This window comes from Cicer arietinum, chromosome 5, assembly GCF_000331145.2.
Source record: "Cicer arietinum cultivar CDC Frontier isolate Library 1 chromosome 5, Cicar.CDCFrontier_v2.0, whole genome shotgun sequence".
NCBI lineage: Eukaryota > Viridiplantae > Streptophyta > Magnoliopsida > Fabales > Fabaceae > Cicer > Cicer arietinum.
This window is the reverse complement of record NC_021164.2, coordinates 67,569,563-67,584,064: the sequence shown is the minus strand read 5'-3', so window position 1 is coordinate 67,584,064 and position 14,502 is coordinate 67,569,563. Positions and strand designations below refer to the sequence as shown.

At 34.8% G+C, this 14,502-nt stretch overlaps 2 protein-coding genes across 2 annotated transcripts; both read right to left on the bottom strand.

Moving 5' to 3' along the window:
* Positions 1-1,473: 1,473 nt before the first annotated feature.
* Positions 1,474-4,803, bottom strand: LOC101488535 (alcohol dehydrogenase 1-like). The gene is made up of 10 exons (XM_004502521.4): positions 4,607-4,803; positions 3,937-4,073; positions 3,774-3,820; positions 3,329-3,654; positions 3,144-3,226; positions 2,816-2,891; positions 2,643-2,704; positions 2,391-2,486; positions 2,131-2,292; positions 1,474-1,777 (listed from the first exon to the last, which is right to left on the bottom strand). The coding sequence occupies exons 1-10, from the start codon at positions 4,641-4,643 to the stop codon at positions 1,661-1,663; spliced, it is 1,143 nt and encodes a 380-aa protein (XP_004502578.1). The 5' UTR covers positions 4,644-4,803; the 3' UTR covers positions 1,474-1,660.
* Positions 4,804-6,748: 1,945 nt separating this feature from the next.
* On the bottom strand, positions 6,749-14,215 carry LOC101515779 (putative transcription elongation factor SPT5 homolog 1). The gene is made up of 22 exons (XM_004502520.4): positions 13,741-14,215; positions 12,558-12,796; positions 12,318-12,464; positions 12,085-12,243; positions 11,913-11,996; positions 11,724-11,794; positions 11,277-11,631; positions 10,991-11,146; positions 10,801-10,898; positions 10,655-10,703; positions 10,412-10,564; positions 10,187-10,330; positions 9,999-10,092; positions 9,727-9,885; positions 9,604-9,649; positions 9,424-9,518; positions 9,237-9,315; positions 8,862-8,916; positions 8,650-8,764; positions 8,409-8,552; positions 7,406-7,503; positions 6,749-7,051 (listed from the first exon to the last, which is right to left on the bottom strand). Exons 1-22 carry the CDS (start codon positions 14,069-14,071, stop codon positions 6,806-6,808), a joined length of 3,117 nt encoding a protein of 1,038 aa, XP_004502577.1. The 5' UTR covers positions 14,072-14,215; the 3' UTR covers positions 6,749-6,805.
* Between the last annotated feature and the right edge of the window lie 287 nt (positions 14,216-14,502).

The window sequence follows — 14,502 nt, the reverse complement described above, 5'->3', positions numbered from 1 at the left end:
AGAGAGAATTCCCTTATCTGACACAACATAGTGAGTCGTAAGTTTGATTTCTTCTGCCAACAATTCACTGACTATTGATTCAACATTAGGAAGAGGCAAACGAGGCAAAATACCCCCCACAAAGGCCCTCAAAATCTTCACGAATAGCCATCAGGAACCAAAGCATACATTGTTCCTCTCTCCGATCAATGTACGCTCTAACAACTCAGTTGATTCTTTGAAAGTCAATTGATTCCACAAATTAGTCATTGCTGAATAGAATTTCTAAATGGTCATATTGTTCTGCTTAAAGGCCCTAATATCAGTTTCCAACTGATAATATTTTGCAAAGTTAGACTAAACATACAAATGTTTCAAGTGATCTCAAATCTCTTTAGTAAAATTATATTTTGCGAGTTCCACTCCTATAGACACCTTAACAGAATTATTAATCCAAGCAATGATTTTTGAATTACTAACATTCCATATTTTCAAATCTTTTGCATATTTAGTTTCATTCTTTTTATTTGTAGGCTTAACAGAAGTTTCATCAACATAACCTCACATATCTTTTACAATCAAAAAGTTTGTCATCATATAACTCCAATAAGAATAATTTTATCCATTGAGGTGGACACTAATAACTTGAAGAGAATCATCTTTAACACCAGCCATAACAAACAATGACAGGAAAATGTGACGAACACATTCCCTGAGTCAATAAATTAGAGATAATTTGTCAATAGCAGAGTCAACCAAAAACGAAACAAAATTGTGCCGAAAATAGAAAAGCATAACCACACTAAAAGCAAAAGAGAAAAATCGCGCCATAAATTGAAGAGCATAATCACGCCGGAATCAGAGAGGCAAAATCAAATCCAAAACAGAGGGAGCAAACCAGTACGGGTCGCAAAGTGGGTCATACGAAAAAAATTAATACCGTGTTGGTTGACTCTGCTAGGTTGTGGATCATTTTACGGTAGATCCCAAAACCAATCAAAGATCTTTGATATTGTGTCAACAATGATAAACATAAAAGGAAAAAGATGAAAAGAGGAGGAAGAAAAAGAACCTACTAGAATTTCATAAACCAAATGAATAAAAAATTTAATTTGATAGAGTTATAATAAATATATATAAAAAAAATAAAAAAGACTAAAATATTTTTTCTACTAATATATAATAATATTATCCAAGTGGCATATGATGTGCAAACACTTTGTGCAACGTAGCAACGTAGGACGCACTTGTGTCAACTATGGAGCAAAATTTTTGGGTTGTAGATACTATGTAGTTTGTTGTCATTTATTTTAATAAAGTTTGGTCATAAATAGTTCTTAGTAAAATTTAAATTTAAATTCTCTTAAAACATGTTTCCATAATTTTCATATTTTTTAATAACATCAATAAATTCCCCTGTTTCAAATTTAAAAGCAATATATATATATATAGTTGTTTCGAAAGAACCAATTAAAAAATTACATGAACAACAAATTAACAAAAACAACACTATTCATCCGATATTATATATTGTATCACAAATGTCAAATCATTCTCTCCAATCAAACTTCACAAACTCAACGAAAATGGAATATACAACAATATTTCATTATTTATTTTTTCAAAACCAGATATAGAACTCAGTCTCCCAGTAGGGACTCTTTCACAGAGTCTTACAGTGTTACTCTCCCATACGGATGATACATCTGATGGACTGTCCCTTAAGCATGTAATCAAAAGCTTTGTTAATCTCTGAAAATGGTACAGTGTGAGTGATGAATTTTTCAAGTTCCAGCTCCTGCAGCATCAACAAATTACCATCAACACATATAACAATATACACTAGCAAATACTAATTTGAAAGTGGTCAATCGGGGGAAGTAGAGATATTTCTTATTCTTAAAGTTAGAGAAAGTGACTTCATTGATGCATTAGTTAAAAATAATAGAAAACGAGTATATTTCCCTAAACGACAAGGAGGGTTGTGTACTTCTACTTTTGAGAAGTATATCCAATCATCATTAGAGCTTTAAATTATTTTTAAACATTGGTCTACAGTGGACTGATCCGAAACAATCACTATCATACCGTTATGCAATATTAATTAATTCTCTTAAAACAATGCACAATTCAATAGATTTTGAAACTTACCCCTTTCATGTACTTCTCAACAACATTAGGAAGATCGGTGCGAGGCTTGTAGTTGCCATAAAATGTACCCTTAAGAGTCCTTTCATTCAAGAAATTCATAGGATGAGTTTTGAATGCATCATCTTTGTTTGGAACTCCAACAAGCACAGCAACACCCCAACCCTTAAAAGTTAAAACAACAAGTCAAGGTTCAGCTTCACTAAAGATTTATATACACATTTTAGCATTAAGTAGGAGTAAGAATATTATGCTGTTCGTACATCATGTACACATTCAAATGCTGATATCATAGCCTGGATGCTGCCAGTACATTCAACAGCACGATCAACGCCTCCATTCGTCATTTCAGCAATTACCTGCACACAAATATTAATATCTCAGACTCTAGCTCTATTACACATAATGACACAACATGTTTAAGTTTAATTCATAGCATCAGAATTTGAATTTCAATATATGGAATCAACAAAGTTTAGAGAAAATAGAAATATAATAAACTATATAATACTAACCTGTTGTACAGGTTTGTCATGATCTTTTGGGTTCACGAATTCATTCACACCAAATTTCTTAGCTGGAAACAATAATAATATAACAAGAAACATCATCCATTAGTGACTGGGTATTTAATTTATTTGACCAGAATCTTAAAAGTATTTGATGGAATAAGAAAGTATTGTACTACCTTCTTCAAATCGGCTGGAAACTAAATCAACACCAATGATTCTTGATGCACCAGAAATCCTTGCACCTTCAGCAGCCTAAAATTTGTATCAAAAAAGAGAAGACTGGGGGTTAATATTGACTTCTTTTAGTGCATGGTTGGATTGACAATAAGATTGTCAAAATCACGGTTTGCCACTATGATATTAGAAACAAAACTACACTTTGAAGTTTCGACCAAATCAAGATGACACCGTGATTTTATCAAACTCAGAGTGATTCCAAACATGCACTTAGTTGCTATAATAAGCGCAACAAACACACACAATTAAGATTTAAAAGTAACATACAGCAAGGCCAACAGCTCCAAGCCCAAAGATAGCAACAGAAGAACCCGGTTTCGGTTTAGCAACATTGACAGTAGCACCAAGACCTACAACCATGAATGTGATTTTAATTGAGAAAACATAGATAGACACTCGTAATTATAATTTACTATCTGAATGTAGGGATCTTGAATAAAAACCATATATACCTGTGCATATTCCACAACTGAGAATACAAACTTTGTCAAGTGGAGCAGCAGGGTTGATCTTTGCAACACATCCAGCATGAACCACAGTGTACTCACTGAATGTGGAGGTACCGACGAAATGGTGTATGGGCTGTCCCTTGATAGAGAATCTTGACTGGTTATCATTGATCATGACACCCCTATCTGTGTTGATCCTAAGAAGATCACACATGTTGCTTTCCTCAGACTTACAATGTGGACATTCCCCACACTCCCCAGTGAATACAGGCAGAGCATGATCCCCTGGTTTCAGATTAGTCACACCCTCCCCTACGCTCTCCACAATCCTAATCAACATGCATTTACATTACAAATCACATTTTAGGAAATGAAAAGAATAAATGTTGTCACAAATTGAGACAAAGGAAAAAAGGTTAGTAATTTGTGAGAAGAGAAGCATAGATACCCTCCAGCTTCATGACCAAATATACGAGGAAACATAGGAGTCTGACCCTGAAACAGGAGAAAACAAGAAACAAAACACAGTAAGCAATTGCAATTAATGTATAACGAAGAGGACATTGAATGAAACAAAATAAGAAAGTAAATAAATAACATAATATAATTACCTTAGCTTCCCAGAAGTAAACATCAGTGTGACAAAGGGAGGTGAAGAGTATCTTAAGACGGACTTCACCGGCTTGTGGTGGCGCCACCTCCACTTCTTCTATCACCAGCGGCTTCCCCGCCTCCCATGCAATCGCAGCTGGTTTATAACAATCAAGGGATTCAGTTAGTAGGTACTCAAATAAGTAAGTAGCACTCATAGAAATCAAGGTAATGTGGTTTCCATGATGTTCAAAAGTAACGGATTTGATTCCAAGTGAGTAGTTCATCGAACATGAAAAATCAAAAGGATACAATTTTAATCACTTGTTTACTACGGATGTGCATATAACATCAATCAAATGTTATTTTTTTTTTTTTTGACGAAATATAACATCAATCACTTATTTTATTTATTAAATTCATAAAAAGTAAACTATAATCATAATGTTAGTTGATTATTAGCCTGTTAGCCAAACGAACTGTATACTAACTAAAAATTTCCTAGATACAAAATGAAAATCGATCCAACAAATATTTCTTCAAAATTTGAAGTTGGACATAGGATTTGTTTCTCAAACTTCGAATGACTATGAGAAGAATAAGTATTGAACTTGAAGTAAATAAATCCTAGCGATTAATTGTGATGGATCGGATGAATAAAAAAAGAAAAGATGATTGGAGTGTTGATACCTTTGCATTTGATGACTTGACCAGCAGTAGTCGACATGGATGATGATTGAAACAAACAAGTGAGAATTATTGTGTAGAACAAACAAACTGTGAGTCGTTGTTGTTGGTGGTGTTTGTTTATTTATAGTGTGAGAAAAACCAACCAAATGACAAATGATGTTCCAAACGTTCTACTAGGAAGAAAACCATTTGTTGTTTTAGTTTCCTAATGGCGCCTTTGGGTTCTCCAGACACGCTGCCACGTCAGTGTTGGCGGTTTCTAAATTTTCCACTACTGTTGTTATAAGGGACATTGTATTTAGTTTGTGAGAATCTCAATCCCGGGACGGGACATATTACCATAAGTGGTTTTTAGTTTTTACAATAATCAAATAAATAATCTAATGACCATTCCACGAAAACGACGTGCCACTACAACAGCCGATACCTTTCTTTTACTTTTCACTTCAATTCGTCGACAAACTACTCTCTTTCTTTATATTCTTTTGTTATATTATCCTTCTTCATTATTAAACGGTCGCATTTTTTAGGTGTAGGTATTAAAACTGAAAAAACATATAAATATGAATAACTTAAAACTAATATTGGTTGACTTTTTTGTCCTCTTAACTAGACTCAACTCACAATATAATATTATTAAGTTTGGATATTATGTTTTCATATTCAAATTCAATATTTTAATGATGTGTGTGATTTTTTAATAATAATTATATAATTTCCTCTATAAAAAAAAATAGTTTTATTTTTTTTATTCCGTTTTGCTCCCTAAAATTTCATATATAATTTTATATTTTTTGTTCTATTTTGCTCCCTTAATTATAGTTTTACTAGCCAATTTGATATTTCTCATCAATTTTAATCAAAAACCCATAAGTTGAGTCTACATATCAATTTGAATGTTTGAATAGATTGTCTGAGACACCCATACAAAAGACAAAATTAAGATTTTCATACATTTTTCTTCTCCTTCGTCACAAAATTCTAAAATCAAATAAAGTTATTGATTTAAAATCATCATTATGTTTGTGTAAAAAAAAAAAAACAAAGTCACTGATTTGAAACCATCATTATATTTTTGTTGTTTCTAGCACCCCTAATCTTTTTTCTTTTTTATTGGATTTAAAATATTTTGTAGAAACATAAAATTCAATGAAAAAGCATGAACTCGTAGTTTTGAGCTAGAGGTTTTCATGAATTTATGGTGGGTAGTGTTTATTGTGTTTCCATTTATCTCTCTTGTTCAAAATTTGAGTTTGAATGTGAAAAGTTGGACAAGGATGTCTTCAGATTGTTGTTCTTTAAAGTTTTGTTGTTTTCCTAGATTGGATCCCAAGGAGGAAAAGGAATAGGAGAATAACTTAGTCAGACATCCAAATCACATGTAGACTCTAACTTTTGATTAAAATTGAAGCAAATCATCAAAGTGACTAATAAAATTATAGTTAAAATTATAGTTAAGAGATCAAACCAGAACAAAAACTAATTAAAAAACAAAAATGAAATCTATACAAAAAACCAGAAAGAGTAATTCAGTCGATTGTAAAATAGACAATTTTATTTTAAGAACATTAATGAATGAGTTTGAAAAATACTAGTAGTAATTTGCAAAGGAAATAAATATCTATCAGGTTAAACAGTATATCAAACAACATTTTACCTTGATATAATTTCATTATATTAGTAAAAAAAACAATAGATGTGATTTCACAAATGTATACACGCTATTCTACAACAATCTGTCAAATAAAATATATTCTACAAGTAAAATCTTGTTTGCAACCACGTCTAAAAGGGCATCATCATAATGAACAAGTGACCGAAGCTTGAAATTATATCTTCAGAAATTTCAGGGGCAGCAGGTTAGACGCAAGCTAACACATTTAGTAAACACAAGCTTTTTAAGTCCCACATCAGACCCATTTAGTAATTCCAAATAGGTTCCTAATTTGACATTCAATCATAGCAGTCTTTACTTGGAATCTATTTAATTGTAAAAGCGTGTCAAACCTAACCCTATGACTAAACATTTCATTTGTTCTAGTTCCATCCCTTTATTGTAGAGGAAGTGACAATTATAGTGAATACCTAAATAAGATGCAAAACTTCAAATTAACTAAGGTGGCCAAAGGTGCAGGAAGCATATGAAAGATAAATGGGGAAAAAAGATATGCATTAAATAATTGCTCTACAAGAAGGCTATCATGGTTGGGCTAATTTTGCCAAAATAACCAAGTCTAAAATCTTCACATCCAATGTGTCATCTACTTTTACAATGCCATCAGTGCCATCTACACCAATCAACTTGCCAGTGGCACCACGCAACGCCCCGCCCATTATCTTTATTTTATCGGATTTTCTTGGCACTACAGCCTCCATTTCAGAATGAAGGGCCGTTATGGTTTCACCATTTCCGCTGGACCCAAGAGCTACCTTGTAAGAACCATCCTGATGAAAACAATGCCCATGTCAATGATATCAATACTGGTACCCAAAAAATTGACATGAGTTGGGATGAAAAAGATAGTTTCATGATTTAACAACGTAAAATCGTGTTTGAAGATGAGGTTTTTTATAACAGATGAGACTTGGAATTACAATTATGGTTTGATATATTGATGTATGATGATGATGAGATACACTAAGAACTTTTTACCAACAAAAAAAAAATAGCCCAACCATAAAGACTAGTCCTCAACAGAAAATCTAAATCTAAAATATACTAATATAAAATCAGATATTTTTCATAGCATGTAATGAAGCGCCAAAACACATAAAAGCAAAGCTTCTAGGTCAACATACCGGAAGAACTTCTTTTATAACTCCAACAGACTCATCTCCAGCTCTGTGTACATTGACCAATATTTCTGGCATAAGCCAAGGCCCTTCATTGTCCCCACCTACAACAAAATTAAACCAAGGAGTTGACAAATATAAGTGGAAGAAATAAAATGGCATTTCAAACATGCTCTGATAAATTGATTGGTCAATGATAGCATAATATCTGCATAACAGCTATAAATCTTGAGTTATCTCAAGATCTACAACAAAAATGGAAAGTAAAACCATTGTTCTTGTGGGGTTGTCAGACAGGTAGCTTTCACAACATGGTAGCCTGGTAGGCAACAAGTACATATGGGTGTTTGAGTGAAATCCACCCTACTATATTACTCCTTCAGTCTCATATTGACTAATGAGTATCATATTAGCAAAAGAAAAATCACCCAAAATAAGTGTTGCTTTAGGTTTTCAATGTAATATTAATTATTTTACTTCAATTCTACCTTCAAATTGAATATGTAACATCATTCCCAAATTCATTATACTCCACTGTACATTCATAACAATGGTTAACTAACAACCAGTTTGGTTAATAAGGACAATTTTGTAAAATTATTACACTCGTCCTTTTATTTACAGCTTTTCTTAGTCTATGTGAAATAACCTAAAGTGAGACTCAATATAGGACGGAGGAGTAGAAGATATTAATAGGAAGAGAAATGCTGATTCAACTAGAAAATTCACTCAATTTTAGATAATTTTTTACTGGCACCTGCATTCAAATAAGACAAAGAAACATACAAGTGGCCAACCAAATACTATGAGTAGGATACTAATCATCTTCACATTAAATGCACCACAGCAGAGACCATACTTGTCATAGGCTATTACTATCACAGATGAAGAGAATTAGGTCCATCACGAAGTTGAGATGCAGCGTTAGTAATACAACTAAATACACATGCTGTATAAACAAAATTTTGTACACACTAAACCTGTATGTTGATGAAATACAAAAACTTACCTAATACTGGGGACATCATGTCCAAACCACCAGTTCCTGGAGTCATTGGCTGTCCTCCAGGGGTGCCAGGAAGATAAGACGCAGAATTTGGTGTCATGGGCTGCCCACCTGGTGTTGATGGTAAATATGGGCTTGGAGCATTTCCTGCAATACAATCCCCATCCCCCAAATAGAATTAGTATAAAAACTAAAACTACAAATATTCTATTTATTTCAGAGGGCTAGTAAGAAGGGAAGCTACCGTAGGCAGAACTGTCCCGTGGTGTTCCAGCCTCACTATAATTGCCACCGGGAGTACTAGCCCAACCAGCACCAGGAGTTGGGGCTTCATATGGCCGGGAAGGGGGGCTTCCTGGCTGAAAAGATTACACAGAAGGAAAAGACAATAAAAATCAGCATGGTTCTTCATATGAATTACAGTTGCAGTGTCTGAAGTTAGCTAATACTCCTCACCTGGTACTGTGGACTGGCTCCCCAAGAGCCTGGATTTCCATCTTCCCAGTTATCCCTGAATTTATTCACCGTCAGAATTATATATGATGTACAGGTATACTATTACGATGATGGTGTGGCAGAATGTAAACTGAGCAAAAATGCATTTAAATTTTAACTACTGAGTTTGTTACAGCCCTCTTGATCTACTAGCTTGAATTTAGAATACTGATATTTATTAAAAGGTTCGGTAACTTAAAGATCTTATTGTGACTTGACCCTTTACTGGTACAAGATCACTCTTAAAGCCTCAGCAACCAGTACACACAATAGAATTAAAAACTAGAAAATATCATAGTATATATCAAGCACATAAGGGAAGGATGATGGACAAACCTAGGAGGACTCATTGGTGCATAAGGATTCCAAGCTCGGTCACGCATAGGGGTCCTCATTCCATCATGAATTGGTGTTGCTGCAAATAGCAATACATTTAACAAATATTATCAGTTTCTAAGAGACTCAAATGTCAACTCCAAAAAAGAAATCTAGCAGAAACCTAGAAATATAAAATCAACCATACCTCCAGGATCTCTCATCGGAGTCATGTATGGATGCAAAGGAGTTCGAGAAGGATGCATTGGGGTTTCACTTCCCATCCCATATCGAGATGTTTCACTGGCAGAACACAAGAGTCGCATGGTTGAATATCTATCATCTTATACACACAAGAAATCATAAATTTTATGTAGATAAAACTTACCGGTGTGGGGTAACAGCCACATTGTCAGATATATGATTGCGGTCAACTGCAAACAATCAAGTCAGAGACCATGTGATTACAAAGATACAGTCAGAGACCATGTGACTGACTACAAAGACTTACCTGTTACAACCTTCATTTGGGACTCTAATTCAACCCGAACAAATGTTCCTTTAACTTCTATAACACGTCCACGATAACCTTTATAGGGACCCTGGCGTACTTTAACAGTTGCACCAGACAAACCATCATGCCCCCTTCCTCCCCGATGCCTCCCTCCAGCTTTACCACATCCAGATAAATTAACATCAAAAAAAATTCTGAAAAAAGTCTATTACAACAACAGACTGATATCTAATGTTCAGCCTTAAACACAAGGAAATATTTAAACATACAATCAAAAGGAGGCCCTCCTCGAGGAAACCTCTTTGGGGACTGTGGAATACGAGGTGGGGTTCGAAGACTGGGGAATCTGGAGTATGCATCACCCTGTAGAGGAAACGGAAAAATTAAGAAAAACAGAGCATCAAGGATGAATGTTTATTTATCAAAACTTAAGAATAAATATAGGGAAAATATGTACATTTCTGTCGCCATTGGAGCGTGAACCTCCCACAACTACACACGATTGAGCCTTAGCACATATAAATCCTGCATGTTCAAGATGATGGCGATCAAAGATGAACAATATTCCTCTATATATGTGCTCCACAGGACCTTGTTTGCCCTAACAAAAAAAAAGTGTAAAATTTAAATCTGAATAGTATCAACTTCTGTATAAAAATCAAGCCAATAGTCAGAATCTCACTTTGCAGGGACCCTCAACAATCCGCACAACATCTTTTGATGATACTGTATTTTTAAACCTATCCTGCACGCTTATTTTCTTATCTATCTTACACTTGATCTCTCTCAATTTAACAAGCACAACTTCAGGTCTGTCAGGAACCCCCTTAAGAACCTAACAATGGCAAAAGACAATAATATAATGACAAAAAAGTCAACTTTAATTGATAAAGTCTTCAAAGTTTTGATTCATTGAGATACTAACCTGAAATGCCTCACTTTCTACACGGATAATTACACCAAAACTCAAATTGCTGCATAATGTTAAATTCGAAGTCAGAAAAGGTTTGGACCAGAAGGACAAAGTGGCAAAGTACTATGCTTAATCTTTGGAACAAGAAAAATGCTTACTCTAGCAATACAAGATCACGAAGTTCATAGTCCCCAATTCTTGTCACTCCAGTGGTTACTTCAGAGCTCTCTACAACATCATCTGCAAAAACACGGATCTAAAGAGAGGATATTTTGGTCATTTCTGCAATAAGTGTAAGTAGAAACAATGAAGTCTTTCAGCAAGTCTGTCAAAGGACTAAAAACTCACATGCTCCTTTGTAGTATCAGATATTAAAATCAGGACATGCTGCTCCACCTTAACAACCATGCCAGTAGCACCCTCTTGAGCACCAGAAACAACTTTAACATGGTTTCCAGGTTCAAAATATTTACAAAGTTCCTTTTCATTTACTGCAAGAGTTTTCTAATAAAATAGAAACAAAAAAAAAACTAAATTATAAGATCCTCGTGGAAGCATTATTACTAATCATAAACATGAAAAAATGGCAGAGTATACAGTGAAGGAAACCAGTCAAATGTCACTCCATACTTACAGGAAGACCTTTTATTTCTGGTCTTATATGAACATTATCTTCATCCACTTTCTCCACCCATCCCTTCAAATTCTTCAAATCGCCCTTGATGACAATAACAGCATCACCCTTCATGAAATGCCCTTTCTTTCTGTTTGCAAACAGAGTTGACAGACTGACTACATCACCATCTCCACTCTCACCCGGTTTACGAAATTTTTCGAGTTCATCAAACGTAGGTTTGATGTTCTGGGCGCTGATGGATTTTATAGATACAGTTTTGTATAAGAATCCATCTTTGAACATCATACCTCCAATGGCATCAAACCGTTCCCCATAGGCATCACGTCTATGCTCCACGCGAATATGTAGTTCCCTGATAGAAAGCTTAAGCTCTGTCAGAACAGGAACTGAAAAGGTTCATAGAAACATAAGACATTCAACAATAGCTAGGAGAATAAGCAATACCTAGCTTCATCAACATTCATGAAACGAGGAGGGGGAACAAATGCTTTCTTTTTCACAACTTCTCTACCTTCCTGAATGATAAATGCATTTTGCACAGAAAATAGTGACTCAAGTTATTTCAACTTACAAGGAAGTTAAACATTCTACAAATATAAAACATGTATTGAACAAGAGAAAAATATTTCATACCAATTTGTTTGCAAGAGCCTGTAAGTCTATTCTTGGAATTAATTTAACAGTAACCCTCTGTCGCACATTATCAACATCCACTACCTGTCAAAGAGATATAAATTATATAACAAATTAAAATTAAGAACACACAAGGGATAGAATCACGAATTTTCCAGAATATGGTGCATACTTTGGCGAGGTCCCCCTTGTATGTCCCAATCTTCATTCTGACCCATGTATCTCTAGCAAGATCAATTGCTTTGCTTTCAACTGAAAGAACATCAGTCATTTCTCTTATTGGAACAAGGGTTATTTTTTGGCCAAATATATTGCGAAGACCTTTGCAAGCCTGAAAAAAATATAAAAAATTCACAATTTATCCATGAATAATGTGTAATAAACAATAGATATTTCACACAATACCTCTCTAACATGAGCTTCTTTATCTGCTTCCACGTATATATAGTTTTTTAGATGATCAAGAGCAACAGCTGATCGGATTTGCAATTCAGACCCCTTATCTATGTACTTTTGCATGAGGCAAACAGCTGTTTCACGTTCACGGCCAATCTGGTGAACATAAACCAAAGAATGTGACATGTTCTATATCATTGCCAGTAGACACAACAAGGAAATCAATAAAAAAAATTGAAAGGATCATACCGCACATTTGACCATCCACAGTTTTGGATCTCTCACAGATGGCAAAAGTGCTTGTTGTTCTACATCTGTAGTTTCTTCATCATAATCTGCTACTCGCTGCTTTCCATATCTTTCTTGTATACTTCTTGCCATTGCTTCAAGATCTTCATGATCTTCTTGGTGAGGTGGCAGTCGGGGGCGTGACCTACCTCTAGTGTCATCTTCCTCCGGCAGATCAGCGTCAGTTTCATCAATGAAGCCTGCATGGCTCAGATGGTTGTTAACTCATACATAGCTAAGTGGCACATTTAATACGATATAGCTTAGAGCCTGTGCTAACAATGTAATTATAAAGGCCAACAGTGAGCAAAACAGCGGAAACACACAAAATTCAATCCTTCCCCATCACTCAGTAACACATAATAGTAAGAAGCCACCACTCTAACAAAATATGCATGTATAACACACAATCTAATATACAGAAATAGAGAGGACTTGAAGCAATCCATATATTAGAAATTGGTGTGTTCACGAAAACTACAACTAAAGTTAATAGGTAAAATTGCAGCCCAAAAGAAAGATAGTGAATTCAGGGGACAATTATAATATCGCTTAGTATCAAACCCCACCGGAATAATGAACACTTGGAAGACTGTGTAGATGAAAACTGCCAGTGTTTTAAGATATCCCTTGAGCTATCATAGTTTAGGTTCGTGGCAGAGAATAATTGAAATCTCTAGAGGGTAAGAGTAACAGGGAGCTTAACTACCATTTACATGACCAGATTTTATGTAAAAGCTTTCAAGTCACTCTAACTTTATTGATTCGTTGATTACAAATAACTGCTTGTTTTGATAATCCTATTTTTTATACAAAGAGTATCACTCAAAACTAAAATCCAGATAATTGCAGCCAAACACCAATAATCTCATGCATAAAAGTGAATCTACATTAAAGAGTAAGGAAGGGTATAACAATTGTAACTGTCAAGACTTATTAGCAATGGTGAATTCCAATCTCATGCGGACCACATATCACAAATCACCCTCAAATCTCATTAGATCACACTTCCGCATCCCAATTTCAACCCTAATTTCATCCGATACCTAATCATATTGTTTTCTTCACTATAATCTAAACGCGACTGAAATTGATAAATAAATAAATAAATAAAAGGATAAGAAATAAATAAATAAAAACGCACCGTCTTCGCCTTCTTCCTCTTCCTCCTCTTCATCCGTATCAACCTCGGCTTCCTCGTCGAAATAATTTGAAGCGGAAGCCCTTTTGTACTGCTTACGTTTACGAGTACCTCGGCCACCAGCGTCATAATCATCGTCGTCGTCATCCTCTTCCTCTTCCTCCTCGTCCACCTCTTCAGCGTCATCGTCGATGAAACCAGATCGTCTCCGTTTCCTTCCACCGCCTTTCTCCTCCACTTCCTCATCCGCTTCCTCGTCGTCGTATTCGGCGACCTGCTCCTCTTCGTACTCTTCGTCGTCGTCTTCGTCGCGGTCCATTCCTCGATGGCTCATTTGAAAACCCTAATTTGCGATTGCGATTGTGCTTCACCGCTTCCTACGGGAGATTATATAACAGAATACAAGTGGAGACGTAAAACTGCGTAAGTAACTATGTCAATTGTTTGCATAGATGGATAGATTGGAGGTATATATAAAATATATATGAATTGTAAAACGGAGATGTGGCTTTGCTGTTATACAGCTTCATCCCGTAGCCCTAGAATTTCAATCATGACTTTGGTCGTATTACACTATTACTTTTCCCAATTGAAACAACACTTTTTTTATAAAATAACAGCTACGTGCAAACTGGTCTTTTAAATTATTATTGTTGGTTAAATTAGTATTGATTTTGTAAATTCATAAATAAATTTTAAAAATTATAAAATATGAATTAAAATAATATTTTTGTAAATTTTTGTCATTATATGTTTTAATGTAGT